General features: G+C 40.9%; 1 protein-coding gene across 2 annotated transcripts; it reads right to left on the bottom strand.

The window, feature by feature from the left end:
- Positions 1-2,327: 2,327 nt before the first annotated feature.
- On the bottom strand, positions 2,328-16,228 carry Dynlt2 (dynein light chain Tctex-type 2). Of its 2 annotated transcripts, XM_057762840.1 has the most exons (4): positions 16,121-16,228; positions 7,125-7,331; positions 3,996-4,154; positions 2,328-2,438 (listed from the first exon to the last, which is right to left on the bottom strand). In XM_057762840.1, exons 1-4 carry the CDS (start codon positions 16,226-16,228, stop codon positions 2,328-2,330), a joined length of 585 nt encoding a protein of 194 aa, XP_057618823.1. The 2 variants fall into 2 exon arrangements, with proteins under 2 accessions (XP_057618823.1, XP_057618824.1); XM_057762841.1 differs by lacking the exon at positions 3,996-4,154.
- Positions 16,229-16,327: the final 99 nt, after the last annotated feature.

The following is a 16,327-nucleotide window of genomic DNA, read 5'->3' as shown; positions in this document are numbered from 1 at the left end:
TCCCCACCCGCCTCCAAAACAGTACAGGACCAGATGAATACCTGCAAGGTGATGGTGATCTAGCAGAAGGAGTTCCCTTTCACCACTTTCAAAGCACTCCAGAGTCTGCAAGACCTCATGGGTGGCTCCTAGCTCCTGATCACCGACACCTTTCTCCCCACCTGAATTATGCACAGTGTGTCCAGATGAAAGATAAAGTCCACACATCCAGACTCGGCCTGCATTTGTAGAGTGAAGGGCGTGCTGTAGATCAGGATGTCTGCCTACAGATCAGCAGCTTCAAGCTGAAGCAACAACACACAAGCACACTGAACCTAAGGGCAGCTTAGATGGGGGAGGGCTTACTTGCAACTAAAAACACGATTTTAATGTTATAAAACTTGAAAGACAAATACAGGTAAGATGTAACATGGAGATTGGATTTGTCTGTTGTGATAAAAACTCTGACAAAGCAATCATGGGAGAAAGGGTTTCTCTGGCTCAGCTCAGCAGGCACATCACACCCAACCTGGTGCAGAGAGAGAAACAACTGCACCCAGCTCGCTTTTGCTTTCTGTGTGGTCCAGGATCCTACCCCAGGGTATGGTGCTGCCCACAGTGACGCTGTCTTTCCACCGTAATCCATCCATCAAGCTTGTCCCCCCCAAAGCATATCCAGAGACTAGCCTAACCTAAAGTCCAATCTAGATGATTCTAGAGTCTCAAGACAATTGAGATAAAGTACCATATGTTTCAAATGGGAAAGGGATAACAATTTGGAAACAGGAAGTGTGTTCAGGTTGAGAACAGGGCAAATGAAACGGGAGTTAGGAGACAATATGACCTATAGAGAAGACACGGATTTAGAATTAAGATCTCAGCACTGTTATTAACTGTGTGATTGGAGGAAAATTTAATCCCTCTGGCACTCCATTTCCTCATCTGAATGTGAATAATGATGGTGCCCAACTGCCTGCATCCATGAACTCAGCCCCCAGACAGTGGCAGTACAGCAGAAAGGGTGGGGTAGAAACCTGATGAGGCCAGTAAGATGTGTGACTATATGTAATGTGTAACTAGAGGTTACATAGTCACATAGTAAGATATGTGACTATATGTAATGTGTAACTAGAGGTTACATAGTCACATAGTAAGATATGTGACTATATGTAATGTGTAACTAGAGGTCAGAGAAAGGCCCCATCTAGAGGCACCTGACTTTTGGCAATAAGATGAAGGGAGTGGGGACTTTAAAGTATTGGAAGCCTTGAGAAGCATTTCAGAAAGAGTGGTCAGTTTAGCAGTTGGGGAATAATCAGCTATCTTGAATTTTTGATGAAATTCTGGTAGAGTGGTGGTTTCAGAGACCAGGTTGAAGTGAATGAAAGTTATAGGAAGGCTAGGAATTAGAGGGGAAAAAAGACAACCCAGAGAAATTCTGTTAAAGAAGTTAAGCACAAAACCAGAGTTGCAGAAGAGGTGGTGGTTTTGGGGGCAGTTACTGTAGGTCCCAAGTGGGACATTCTCATTTGGCTTCATAGACTTTTTCCTTCCTACTCTCTGGCATGCTATCCTTTCTTAAGCTTACTATGGACGGACCTTTCCCTCTGTTTTCAGCTGCTGATCTTAAGGCAATCCCAGGCTTCTGAGGAGAAACTGGGTTTGCTCCACACTGTCTCCTGTGATGGAGATTGTTCCAGGCCCTATCTTTTTACCTTCTTAACAGGTGCCTTCCAATTGCATTCCTTTCTCCATTGTCATGACATCCCCCACACAAATGTGCATGTGTGCCTCTGTCCCCAAAACCTAAATCTAAGTATGGATTTGACTAAGAATTCCATAAAGTCAGTTTCTGTTGACTGGGAGGAGGAGGAATTTATTATATAAGAGAGCACTAATACTTAAACATCTCTCCTTTAAGCTTAGGGATGCCTTTCAAAAAACAAATACAAAATATTAAAACACCACCCAAAATGCATCTGTCCTAACTTTTCCAAAATGTATCTTCCACTTACATTATCTCAGACTTCAGCTTAGCTTAGAATGGGGTATAAGAAAGGGCTCTTTATTTAGAGGTAGACTCGCAGATCACAGTCCTCTGCGCAAGCAGGGAACAGAAACCAAATCCCCCAGCTGAGAGAGAGATACCACGCAAGCTTTACTTCTATTTACATTTACAGTACAAGAGACCACACACACGTGGGCTGGGATCTTAGAGGCTATTGGCTAAAGGAGTTCCCACACATGCTAATAGTAAATATAGCTGACTTTTCAATGTTTGTTGTTAAGATAACACATGAGGCTTACACAACTGTACATGTCATTTATTTTGGAAACTTAGTCCTGAGCTATTCACAGTAGAGAGCAAATACCAAAACCAGCGCTACATAAGACTCTGTTTCATGCTGAGCTTGGACCCAGCTGTCCCACGCCACATCCCAGATCCATCTGCTGGCAATCTGTGAGAGAAAAATTTAAAGACTCAGATAGCATGTGTTAAGTATCTTTTAAATTACATAATCTGGTTTTTTAAATAGTGTGGCCAGTGTCTCAGAAAGTCATATTTAAAAAATAATTTGTTAGGCTGGGTGGGGTAATTCAAATGGTAACAACCTGCCCCGTGTGCTCAAAGCTCTCAGTTCCATCCTAGCATATGAGGAAAATCAAGAGGATAGAGCAAAGGCTCCACAGAGAAGAGCATATATTGTGTTTCCAGAAGAGCGGAGTTCAGTTCCCAGCACCCACACCAGATGGCTTACACCTGTCGCCCCACCTCCACAGGAATCTGTCACCTTTGGCCTCTTCACGGGCCTTCAGTCATGAGCACACACCCCCATCCCCCAAACACACACTAGATGATTAAAAAGTAAATATTATTTAAGGACATGTTCCATTCTCCCTTCCGTGGAGAGACTCGGGAGTGGGACTGCCTGGCTCCCTTCCTTGCTGGAGGCTGGGAGTTGCCTTACAGGGAGCCTAGGCAGGGTCAGAAGGCACTATAGTGGACTCTAGTAGCTCAGCCTGTAGCCCCAGGCTACTGTTCCAGACCCAGCTTCTTACCACATTTAGAAACCTACAACCAAAAGCTTCGAGTCTTGTCTGGCAACAACGGTGCTGATTGTAAATAGGCCATGACTACTTTGTGATGCCTGCAAGGACAAGCTTTACAGTCTGCGATGGATCCAAAATGGCCATACATTCTTCAAGACAGGAACCTGGGGGCAGGAGCTGAGCAGAGGCCATGGAGAAGCTGTTTACCAGCTTGTTCAGCCTGTTTCTTTACAGCAACCAGGACCACTGGTCCAGGGCTGGAGTCTCCCCCATCAGTCACGAATTAAGAAAATGCCCTACAGGACTGCCTACAGCCCAGTCTTTTGGAGGCAATTTTTCAACGGAGGTTCCTTCCTCTCTGATGATTCTAGCTAGCTTGTGTTAAGTTGACATAAAACTAGAAAACACAATTGACTCCTTTCAACAGGACACATAAGCATATCATTAAGCCATATCCTTGTTCATCCCTGATCATACATCAGTAACATCACAATATATAATATTCTTCATTACTTAACATGCCTAAATGAAACTTACTGGTAAATTAATATTTATTTTGATGTTTTCAAGACAAGGTTTCTCTGTGTAGCCTTGGATGTCTTGGAATTCACTAGTTAGACCAGCCTGGCCTTGAACTCACAGAGATCCACCTGCTTGTGTCTCTTGAGTGCTGGGATTAAAAGTGTGCACCACTACCCCTAGCTTACTGGTTAATTAATTTAAATGACATTTAAATTATCAAAATTGCTATGACCAAGAAGCAGGCTACATAATCTAGTAAATTATTGATAGCAAAATTGTATTTCTAGGCTAGTATTTTTTAAATAATTTGCAATGAAAAAAAGTTTGCTTTTTTTTTTTTAACAAACTGACCTTTGTATTCAAGAGGTCCTTCACGATCTCTACACCCCCTGGGAACACCTCAAATCTCAAATGAATGAATGTTAGGTCACTGGGGCACTTACATTTATTGCTTGACCAGTCTTTTGAATAAATAATACTTTTATAATGAATTTATAACGGTGGTACCCAAATTCTTTGACTGCTGCCAATATTCGATCTGCCAAGTCAAGTGACAAATGAGAGAAGGCTTTATCATCATATTTGACATCTTTAAGACTTTCCTTTAAAAAAAATTAAGAAAAAAGTTTCAATTTTTAAATAAAATGTTTTTATAAAAGTAGAAAACATGTATTTTACATACAACTGTTTTAAGATACATAATAGTCCTGAAAATTACCATATATTATACTTACCAATTTATTTTCAGTAACAATTTTGAAAAAATGCTTTCAAAATTATGTTCAGTTGTCAAAAACCAGGTTTGGTGACACAAACCTTTAATTCTAGCACTCAGGCCAAGGCAAATGGCTCCCTACAGTTGTAGGCCAGCCTGACTAGACAGTAAGTTCCCGGCCAACCACAACTACAACAGTGAGACTCGGTCTCAAAACCATGGGTTCAGTTCCCTTCATCACCAACTCTCGGGCTGTGAGTTCCTGCTTATGAGGCTGCTCTGTCAGCTACAATAGCCCAGTTTCCATTCTTCACTAGGGAGACGGAAGAATTTCAGAAAGTTTCTGGAAATTCATAGTAAAGGAAGGAAACCTCGTGTGACTGTGATTACACGTTGGCTTTATGTCACTGTGTCCTCTGGGTCTCCTACTCCGTATGGCATCAACAACTCCGTGTATTTACTAATTAACACATCTAAGAAAGAGACGTGGCTCACAGACCATGAAGCAGGAGCCTTTCTTTAAAACATAAACCAGATTTACTTTAAATGTATGACTGCTCTGCCTGCATACATGTCTGTGCACCATGTGTGTTCTGGGGCCACAGGAAGGGAGGGGACTGGACCTGTGAGATTGGAGTTAAATGGTTGTGAGGCGCCATGTGCATCCACTCTTCATCCCAGGAGCCATTCTTACAGACTGAGCAAAGCTGAACTGAGGAGAGAGCTGAGCACAAACCCTTTGATTAACCGGCTTTCTGGGAGCGCACCAGACTGTGCACTAAGTTCTGGTGATAACAAATCAATCAGCTTCATAGGAACAAAACGTCAAGCAAATGTCCTCCTTGATTCTCCTGCACCCTGCTAGCTCTACCCCCTTTCCTCTCGGCCCCCTCCCAACTTCTCCTAGTGGCTCGCTGATAGGTTTCTCCCATGTATATGGCTGGTCTAAGGCATCTATCTTCCCAATACTCCATATCATCTGCTTTCTTCTGAGTCTAATTCAAGTTCAAGGTTAGTCTTCTCTCAAAGTAAACCCAACACATTGCTTGTCTGTCTAGGAATCTCTTTGACTCCATATTCTGACTGTAACTCTGGCCTCAGGTGGCTGATCTATACATTGATCCAGAGGTTCAACCCTATTCCATTTTTTCAACTTTAATTTCATTTACGTGGTAGAATCAAGTGAGAGACCAAAAATATACACTCACATCACACATACTATTAGTGTTGATTAGAATTCTTTCCCCCTAACCATAAGCTATACCATCTTTGCCAAATATCATTGTGAAATACATAGTTAGCATTGGAGGGATGGAAGGTAGTAGAGAGGTTCAGATTATACATCCTTAAATGTGTTGCTCTCTCATGTAATTTTGACCCGAGACAGGGAAGAGGAACAAACACACCACTTCTTCAACTAGCCTGACTTTCCTAGGCACATGTCTGGGATTCCCTGCCTCAGCTCAAACACCTTTAATCAGGCTTCCAAACTTTTCTAACCTGTATCCCAACTAGTGTACAAGAGCTTGACTCTGCCTTTCCACACCTCTATCTTCCTCACAAAGTCTCCCATATACAGGTAGAAGTTACTGAAGTTTGCTTTTCTCTAGATTTGCCTTATAGTATTTTAATTCTTAGGTGAGGTGGAAACCTAAAGGGAGAGACATGTCTCCTGTAGACGAGGGGACTGCAGCTGCTGGAAACCAAATGTTGACCCTCAGCATGCAGATGCAAGCTGAGCTCCTGGTCGTACAGGTTGAGAATGGGCCCATAAATTAAGCAGTGGAGTGCGAACTCAAGTCCATTTCACAGTGAACATCAGGTTCTCCAAACCCATGCCGAGCCAGTTATGGAACTGGCATGAGTAGAACAGACATTCTTAGGAGCTGCAGAAAAGTCAGTGCTTTCACTGAAGAAAATCTTCAGTGGAAACATTTAGAATTACCTCTACCTTACTCAAAAATAGTATGGTATCATGAAGGGGCTGTATAAAGCATCACCACTGTGACTGTTACCATGTTCTCTTTCCATCTATTTGGCTGTTCTGTAAGCTTGGCCAGGCAGCATCTACAGTTGCAGCTGCTGTATGGTACATGGTCTCACTGCAACACATCTTTTGGTACCATCTATGTAGTTACGGACATGGGAAAAAAAGCCTTTTTCTTCATACCTACCCATAAGAGCTATTAGAATCAGTTTGCTTTTAGTTAGCAAAGCCAGACTAAATCCTACCTGAAGTCTACCAGCTGTTCAGCTCTGTAAACAGAGGCAGAGTTTTCCTGTCTCAACAGCCTGGTCCCAAACAGAGGCTTATATATAACTATAAATGCTCTGCCAATAGCTCAGGTTTATTACTAACTAGCTCTTACATTTAAACTAACCATTTCCGTTAATCTATATATTGCCATGTGGCTTGTGGCTTTACCTGTTCTCTAGCATCTTGCTTCTTGAGCGGCTTGCTGGTGTCTCCCTCAAGTCCGCCCTTCATCCCTGTCCTCAGTTTGATTTTTCCACCTAACTTTATCCTGCCTTGCTATAGGCCAATATGCTTTATTATTAACTAATGAGAGTAATACATAGTCACAGCATACAGAAGAATTATCCCCCACACAGCACAATCCCATGTCAGAATTTAGTTTACAGAGAACTTGGTTGTCTTTCCCTTTAGGTTCAGACTGAATTCAACACTCAGAATTGTAGGACCATTTTGCCTCTATATTTTTACAGGGAGTCGCTGTAGGGAATACACACACACCTTCCTCAATAGATATCACATGACTTATTTTGACCTAGCATGGCCTCAATACTTTCATAGACAAATGTCTACCACTGAGCTATATCCTTGGGCCCTGATTACCTTTAATATCTGCTGGATTTTAGTTTCTACTGAATGTGCTTGGAATTTCTTCAATGGCTCCATTCTATATGAATTAGCAAACTTTAATTTTGCCAGGGCACTCTTCCATTCTTTGCCTATATCAGCAATTGAATCATCAAACGGAGGTTCCACATACTGAACATCATGAAAAGATTCTCTCAGTCTTTCTCTTAAGATCTGGGCATACTGAAAGAGGAAGGGAGAAAGATTACATTTCAGACTTTAAGAATATCCATACACTGGAGGCTGAGCTAACAAACCTGAAATCTTCTAGGCAGACTTCAATGCAGTCACTAATTCTTATGACTATTAACTTCCAACTATTAAGTTTCTATCATCAATTTGAGACTAAATAACCACCTGAGAGATAGGTTTGGCTTGCCTAAGGAGGATTATTTTGATTTGATTAAAGATAATGAGGAGACCTATCCTGACCTGTATAGAAAGGAGACAGTGCGTGGAGCACAAGTAATCACTGCTCTCTGCCTCCGAAGTGTGGATTCAATGTGATCAAAACCCCTGCTGCCGTGACTTCTCTATCTTGGTGGACTGTACCCTGGCACCATGAGGCCAAAACAAACTCTTCTTTATTAAGCTGCTTTTGTAAGGGTATTTATCACAACAACAGGAAAAGGAACTATGACATACACAAATATAAAACATGCAAGCTTGTGTGCTTATATCTAGAATACCTAAAAAATATCCAAAAGGACAAGAAACAAGAGTAGCCCCAGAGAGTGCCTGAGGGATAAAGATATAACAACTTTCCATGTTTCCTTACAACCTGCAATTATGGAAATATTATCCATACATTTAGTTATCTTTAAATAAATAACAGATTTAAGTAATACACTATAAATCTTAACTTGAGAAAATAACAAAGGCATATATATTATATATATCACATGAAATGTATCGGTCCATGATCTTTAACACGATGCCATCTGAAGTATCTAATTTGTGTTAATAAAATAACTAGAGCCCTACCGATGAGCCCACCCTGTGACTGACGGGTGGAGTGCATGCGCCCAAGGCTGTCTATAGACATTGTGGGAACAATGCTGCGCATCTGTAGGTGACAAAGCCACACAGCAGTTTCAAAATACTGGACAACACTGCCGCAGCTCCTGGATCACCTTCTTGGCCTTAAAGTGGCAAGCTTCATTGTCTTAACAACCAGGAATTTCTTTCTGTACCTACTTGCTTGGCTAGAACTTCCAGTTTCATGTTGACCACAAGTGATGAACACGAGATGAATGGACAAAGCCTTAGTCGCGCTGGAGGACGAAGTTCTAGTCTCCTACCACTGAATATAATGTTGGCTATGGGATTTTAACACGTGGATTTTTAATATTCTGATAATTCCAGTAGTTTTTCTTTCATCACGAAAGGGTATATTTTGACAAAAATGATTTTTCTTAATCAATGGATATGATCACATAACTTACTACTTCGTTGTATTACTACATTGGTAGACTTTTATATGATGACCTATCTTTGCATCCAGGAAAACTTGGTCACAGCGTATAACTCTTTGAAGACTGATACTAGTGCTTTTTCCAAAGTGTTTGGTTTTTCTTTTGTAATAATATTCATAGGGCTATTAGTTTTCTTTTTTGGTTTAGTTACGCTTTATTTGCCAGGAGGTGGTGGTGTATGCTCTGGTATACATACAGAAAGGACACATAAAAACTTACATGTACAAATCTGTGTACACATATTTGTGTACTATTCTAGCTTCACAGAAGTTCATTGAGGTGTATAGACTTTGGATCTGGTTAATTTCAGTGCATAACTTTTTTATTTGCAAGTTTTTATAATAAAGTTTATTGAAAGCTAAAAAAATTCTATGGTTGGAGATCATGCATACCTAGGGCCTCAAGCACAGTAGAGAGATGCTCCACACAAGGCAGATCCAGCACTGCCATTTTTTGAAGGTGTATTACTGAAATCTCCCACTATAATGTTAGGCTGGCGTATTTCTCCTTTAAACCTATACACTGTCCTCTCACATACTCAGATGCTGCACCATCAGTTCTATATTTGCAAGAATTGGTCTGTTTTCCCAGACAACTGGCCCCATCCTCGCTATGCAACACCTCGCTTCACCACTGATGACTTCACTTGCTTTGCTTTTGCTTTGTCTGAAGTCTATTGCTACTCCTATTTGTGTGTGTGTGTGTGTGTGTGTGTGTGCTTTTTTTGAGACAGGGTTTCTCTATGTAACAGCCCTAACTGTCCTGGAACTAGCTCTTGTAGACCAGGCTGGCCTCAAACTCAGAGAGATCTGCCTGCCTCTGCCTCCCAAGTGCTAGGATTAAAGGCATGTGCCACTCACTACCGCTCAGCTAAATGTAGGCTTGTTTGTTTGTTTGTTTCTTTGTTTGAGACAGAGTTTCTCTATATATCTTTGGTTGTCCTGGAATTCATCCTGTAAACCAGGCTGGCCTTGAACTCACAGAGATTTGTCTGCCTCTGCTTCCTGAGTGCTGGGATTAAAGGTGTGTACCATCACTGCCCGGCTAACTTCTACTTAATTTTAATATTAGTGTGTCTTTCTCCACCCATCTACTTTTATGTATATTTTAAGTGACTTATTATAAACACAGTTGAGTCCTAGTTTAATTAATTAACTCTGACAACTGTTGTTTTAAATTGCTGTATTCAAACCAATGACAACGTGATTATGGTACGACTGGATTAATAGTTATATTTGTTACTCTTTTCTATTTGATGCCCTTGTTCTTTGTGTTCTTGTCTTTCATTCTTTCGATTGTGACTTAAACTGAGTATTTAATGTGATTCCTCTCCTCTAATATCTCAGCATGTTAATTACTCTTCCTCCACCTCCTCTACTTCCTCTCTTAACACTAGAGTTTGGAAATATGTGTTGCAGGTAATTCAAACCCACTTTCAACTAACACTGTAACACTCATGGACAGTATAAATTAATATAACAAAATAACTCTAATTCTTTCCTCCCATTCTTTCTGTCATGCCGCCCTTCATCTCACCTGTAACAGATACACACTTACCATGTATTCATAAGCAAACATCACTGTAACAGATACACACTTACCATGTATTCATAAGCAAACATCACTGTAACAGATACACACTTAACATGTATTCATAAGCAAACATCACTGTTTCTTTCCTGTTATCTGTTAGAGTAGAAAGAGGAGCATTAAAGGTTCTTAATTAAAAAACTTAACATTTTGTGTATGACAGATTTATTGGAGACAAATTTCTTTCGTTATTTTGTCTAAAACATTTTTCCTTATTTGAGATGAGAGTAGTTTTCTTTTCTTATATTTATTTATTATGTAAACAATATTCTGTCTACATGTACATCTGCAGGCCAGAAGAGGGCATCAGACCTCATTACAGATGGTTGTGAGCCACCATGAGGTTGCTGAGAATTGAACTCAGGACCTTTGGAAGAGCAGGCAATGATATTAACTGCTGAGCCATCTCTCCAATCCCAAAGTAGTTTTCTTTACAGGGTATAAAATCCTAAAATCTTAGGGCTGGAGAGATGGCTCAGTGGCTAAGAGCACTGGCTACTCTTCCAGAAGACCTGGGTTCAATTCTCAGCACTCACACGGCCACTCACAACTGTCTGTAACTACAGTTCCAGGGGATCAGACACCCTCATACAGGTAAACATGCAGGAAAAACACCAATGCATATAAAAAAATAAATATCCTAAGTTGTCACTCTCAGCTGAGTACTTCTGTGAATATGAATGTAACTTTCTCTTATAGGTAGTCTGTTTTGTCTTCTGGCATTTTTGGATTTTTCTTCGTCTTTAATTTCTGTAGATTGAGACTATATCCCTACATACAGACTGAGTTTTGGCTTGTTTTCCTGCTGTGTTCTCTGACCTTCCTGGCACTGTGGTATAGCCCCTAATTCATACATCTTATAATATCTTATATTCCATCCTCTATTTGGGATTTCCATTATGAATAATTTACAACTTCTATAACTGCCTCAAAGTTTTCAAACATTCTCTTCTTTTTCAGACTGGACATTTCTGTGATACTTTGATTCTGTAGTTTATGGTTCTTGCTTGCTCTCTGTGGGGTGTTTACTACTCAGTACACCTTCTGATTGTTTTCCTTGGTAGTCAGACCTTCTGCAAAAGGCCTCCTAATGTGTTTTTACACACTGTGGGGCATTTGTACAGAGGCACGGCTCTTTTAAGAGGTCCTGCTACTGAGCACTTGAATGGGTTTATGAGCAGAGGGCAGAGTGATACTCAGTGGAGAGAGACGAGGTAGAGTGCCTACCAGAGCGGGGCAGACAGATAAGACAGCTCCAGGTCAGGGCCTCACTGGCCTGAAAGGGGCTGAGCCAGCCGCCAGATCAGTGCTAAGCAAAGACATCTGTTTGGATTTCCTGCCTGGCAATATTCTGTTAAGCCATTGGCTGAAAGCAGCTTCTTTATTAACCAATAACAATCAAACATATTCACAGCATACATTGGGAAATCCAACATCATTCTACTCTTAAAGTATTATACCTATGCAGTTCATTTTAAAATATAATTTATAATTAAGAAATACAGGCTAGTGGTTATTCATCTATTATAATCAACTTGCAGTCATGTTAGGTATATTTTCAAGGTCAAACAGATATTTTAGATAGGCAAATGGTCTTCAAACACTTTAGAGACCTACAGAGCATAGCATTTAAGATGTTTTAATAACCTAAGACTTTTCATGACACGTCTGCTCCTGGCAGCACCAATTTACTAAAAAAAACAAAACAAAACAAACAAAAAAAAAAACGATGATGGGCATCAAAGAACCTTCATATGGAGTTTGCTTTTACTGTGGCAAAGGTAGCCACTGGGCAAGAAACAGCCCTTACCTCAATTGCTGACAGTATGCTGTCCAAACCGGACAAGCAGGACACAAAAGAGAGTGACTGCTAAACTTTGCCAGGCAAAGTAGGACCATCCTTCAAAATTCCTGCTTCACAGAAAATTTTGTCAGAAAATTGTTGGGGCCCGTGTGGGTCCAACACAGATTCCCTAACTGGACTGGAACGGAGTCGCGAGGAATAAACCGACACAGCTTACACGGTCATCATGGAAGGGCAAGATCTCTCTCCAAAGATCTCTCATTTATTCTCCAAACACCTTATATATCATCACATCAATAGATCGGGAACATATTAAGCTGTTTCCTAGGCAATCAGGTGAATGGGCTCAAGTCACATCCGCATCTACTTGTCTGCTAGCAGTCAGGTAGGCCATGAATTAGCATCTCTATAAGACATCCTCCAAATTTCAAAGGGAGGAAGCACCAAACCTCTTAACTCTTAAGTCATCAGCTTCAGCCAACATCTCTTCTCAGGTAATCTACATTTGTAACAAAAGAAACTAGGAGCAGCACATCCTGGCTATTGTTAAACAGAGACAGCTTGTCTGCAGAGTTACATGATCAGCTCAGACCAGGCTAATGGCTCTTGCGCCATACAGAAATATGGGCCTACGATAATCTAGGCCTGTAGGTCAAAGATGGACGCCTAACACTGCAGAGAAACCCTGGGTGACTGTCCAGGCATCCAGCTATCTCTGTCCTTTCTATAGTTTTGGAAGCTGTTTTCTCTGCACTTCCTGTTTACTCAGGAAATATACCATTCTTGGGTCTTTGATGGGATTGACAACTAGATGGTTATTAGTTTTCCTTGTTACAAATTCAGAGAAGAAACTTACATAAGGTTGGGAGACTAAAAGCTTAAGTTGTTTATCCAAGAAAATGTTTTTAAGCCTAAAAAGATAATTTAAGGGCAGTCATACAAGTTATGACAGAAAGGTATAAAACTTGGACCCACTAAGATAAGGGAGATAATATGGTAATTTCTCCAAATTTGCTATGTACAAATGAACTAGACATTGTGAATGTAATTCTTCCTTGATAATGGTTCTTACTATATATAATTATACTGTACTAGAGCTAAAACCTTTCCTTTTATTTAGACAAAAAGGAGGAGCTGTTGTGGGAAGTTTGTACACTGTTCAAAATGTATTGAGGTGATTGGTATAATAAAAAGCTGAATGACCAATAGTTAAGCAAGAGGTATAGGCGGAACTTCTGTGGAGAGAGAGAGGGAGAGAGAGAGAGAGAGAGAGAGAGAAGCTGGGAGGAGGAATCTAGGCACACAATTTCCTCAGCAGACATGTAGGTTAGTCAGATGTGCTGCACTAAGAGGTAACTGAGCTACATTGTAGAACACAGATTTGAAAAAAATATAGGTTAACTGCTCGGTGGTGGTGGCACACGCCTTTAATCCCAGCACTTGGAAGGTAGAAGCAGGAGGATCTCTGTGAGTTTGAGGCCAGCCTGGTCTACAGAGTGAGTTCCAGGACAGCTGGAGCTATTATTACACAGAGAAACCCTGCCTTGGGGGAAAAAGAGTTAATTAACTTTTAAGAGCTAATTGGGGAAAAGCCTAAGCTAAAGTCAAGCTTTCATAATTAATAGTAAGTCTCCAGGTCATTATTTGTGGGCTGGCAGTCCAAAGTTAGTCCAACAAGAAAGCTTGCTACCCATACACACACACACACACACACACACACACACACACACACACACACGCTCGCACTTAGAAGGGGACTATAGTAGTTTACCCATTACATTTCAAGTTTTCATACCCTACCACTAGAAGCCTGAGCTTTGGTATGCTGAGTCTCTCTACCAACTATCACTAATCTTTGTGGTAGTAATTTGTACTATAATCACTTTTCTAATGTATTTAAAAACTGATTTGAGGTTTGCAATTTTTTACTTTTATTTAAATGTAGGGACTTCAACTTCCTTATATGACACTTTGGAATTCTGTTTTTGAGATATATTTTAGCCACGTATGGTATTCTAGGTATGATTTTCTTTCAGTGAAGATGATGCTCCAGTGTTTTCAGATTCAGCTGGTTTCTGAGAAGCCTATTTTCTCTTTCATAGAAATATTTATACCACTGGTTTCAAGTATGTCTCAGCAAAATTTCTTGTGCCTGGAATTCACTGAGATTCTTTGGTTTATGGGTTTAATTTTCATATTTGTCTTTTTTCATCTACAATTTCAAACATTATTTGTTATCCTTCCTTTATCCTTTAAGGGATTCAAATAACAAGACTACTAAGACACTTCACTGACCTTGAACACCTTTTCAAAACTCTCCCCTCATGCTTCTAGGCGTACTGGTCTTCTTTCTGTGAGATTAAATCTGTGAGCTGCATTCAATGCACCTGATCTGACATGATGTTTGTTTACGGAAGGCTAATTCAACCTTTCTCTTAAGAAGCAACTGCTACCTTCTTTTCTACTACAACACACTCAAGGGATACGCTATTATTAATACACTGTATGACTAGCCGTGTTTTCAAGGTTGCATGATTCTTCTGGGAATAGGACACATGAAGCTCCAAATTAACCCTTAGTGAGCAGACTACTTTGAGAACTGTATTTCTGACAGTTCTTCTTCATGTATAATACTGGTCACTTGATTTTGCATACCCTTATTAAAAGTACTTTATTCTTTCAGCTGAGTTGAAATCCTTATCATCTTTTTAAATGCCACCAAATTTGTTATCGATATAAGCTACTATCTGTCGTTTATCTACATGGTGGCTACTTACAGACCTAGAACAAACTGAGCTTACTGGTGTCATTACTCCAGTGAGATATTTAATTATTTAGCAAAAGTGGTATTTATTATGGTTTTCAAATACACATGCTTGAGTGGGATTGACAAAGCTGCCAATTTTTAGTAATCTGGCCTAAGGTGTTGTAATCTCTGTTGTAAAGACCTAACTCCTGCTAAGCAAAAATGCATTTTGTTGGAAAGATGGTAGTAATTCACAGACAAGACGGAAAACTGTAATAACTAGACTCAGAAAGACACATGAAGGACATTCCAGTTTGCACCTGTCATTATAATACACCTAAGCCTTTTCTTAGGTCATTAAATAAATCTAATTTTGTTTCATCTTGCTACAAAGTTCAAGTTGTCACCTACACCACTAAAGCCTACCAAGCTGCAGATGAGCTACTTTTCTGAAAATACTCCCTAGAAAAACAGAAACAGATACATGGGGCTGGAGAGTGCCTGCAGAAGACACAGCGGTCCCCAGCGACCACGTGGTGGCTCACAACCACTGCTGCCACTGCACATGTATACACCCAGGCATACCAGGCACACATACCTGTGCATAAAACAAATGAATCATTTTCTACAAATGAATATGGGACATACTGATTCAAGTGTGTCCTGACTTTTCATGTTCTCAGAAACACAGAAACCACTGGCCACTTGAAATTAACGTTCAGTGTTGGTGAGCAAACAAGTGGGGTCCTGTTCTAATTTCTTTTTAATTACTGGCCTACGCAAAGATTTTACCTTCAGAAGACTAGACTTTAAGGGATGACCTTTTCTACTGCTATCAGAGAAATAACTAGATTATGTTCTAACTTTCCTCTTAAATATTCTTCAAATAACAAACAAGACTGCACGCCATTTTTTTTCCTAGTGTTCTCTCTCTCTCTCTCTCTCTCTCTCTCTCTCTCTCTCTCTCTCCGTGTGTGTGTGTGTTTAAGGTGCATAAGTATGGTATAAACTCACTTGGGGTTGGCAAGCTATGTATATACTAAAATTGCGTTTGGAAGGCGCAATGTATATAACTATTGGATAACTTTGGACATTGGTCAGGTTAAGTCTGAAAAGAACTGGGAACGATCTTGTAAAAACTTTCCATTAGTTAACGTATGGCTCTTTGGATTTAACAACGAAAAACCCTCGGCCTTCGACGTCTAAACCACGTGGTTCGACCTAAACTCGCAAGGGTCAAACAAACGGAAAGAAGGTGAAGGGCAGCCATCCTTCCCGCGGCTCGGGACGACGACTGGGACAGAGCAGCTTCGTCTAGGGGTCGGGAAGCTGCCTCGGGCCTGCGCTCTGCACTCACTGCCTCCTTCTCGAACATGCTAGGCCTCCTTTCCCTCTTAGGCGCCACCGGGGAGTGATGCGGCGCTTGGCTGGTGGTCGGCTTCGTCATTCGGGCTCGCCGGTCCATCTTGATCGGTTTTCGCCCAGGCGCCGCGCCTCCCGCCTCTGCAGTCGCCCAACGCCCCGGCCGCGACGCCAGAGACCGAATCTCGCGCCAGCGCCGCGC

This window comes from Chionomys nivalis, chromosome 2, assembly GCF_950005125.1.
Source record: "Chionomys nivalis chromosome 2, mChiNiv1.1, whole genome shotgun sequence".
In the NCBI taxonomy this organism is placed as follows: Eukaryota; Metazoa; Chordata; class Mammalia; order Rodentia; family Cricetidae; genus Chionomys; species Chionomys nivalis.
This window is presented reverse-complemented; position numbering and strand designations above follow the sequence as displayed.

What these genes read in the sequence shown, in the direction of transcription:
- Dynlt2 (XM_057762840.1), bottom strand. Translation starts at nt 16,228, where the DNA reads ATGGACCGGCGAGCCCGAATGACGAAGCCGACCACCAGCCAAGCGCCG. An exon ending in GCATGTTCGAGAAGGAGGCA is followed by an intron (nt 7,332 to 16,120) that starts GTGAGTGCAGAG and finishes TTCCTCTTTCAG; the next exon opens with TATGCCCAGATCTTAAGAGA. An exon ending in AGACTGGTCAAGCAATAAAT is followed by an intron (nt 2,439 to 3,995) that starts GTAAGTGCCCCA and finishes TTTCTCTCACAG; the next exon opens with ATTGCCAGCAGATGGATCTG.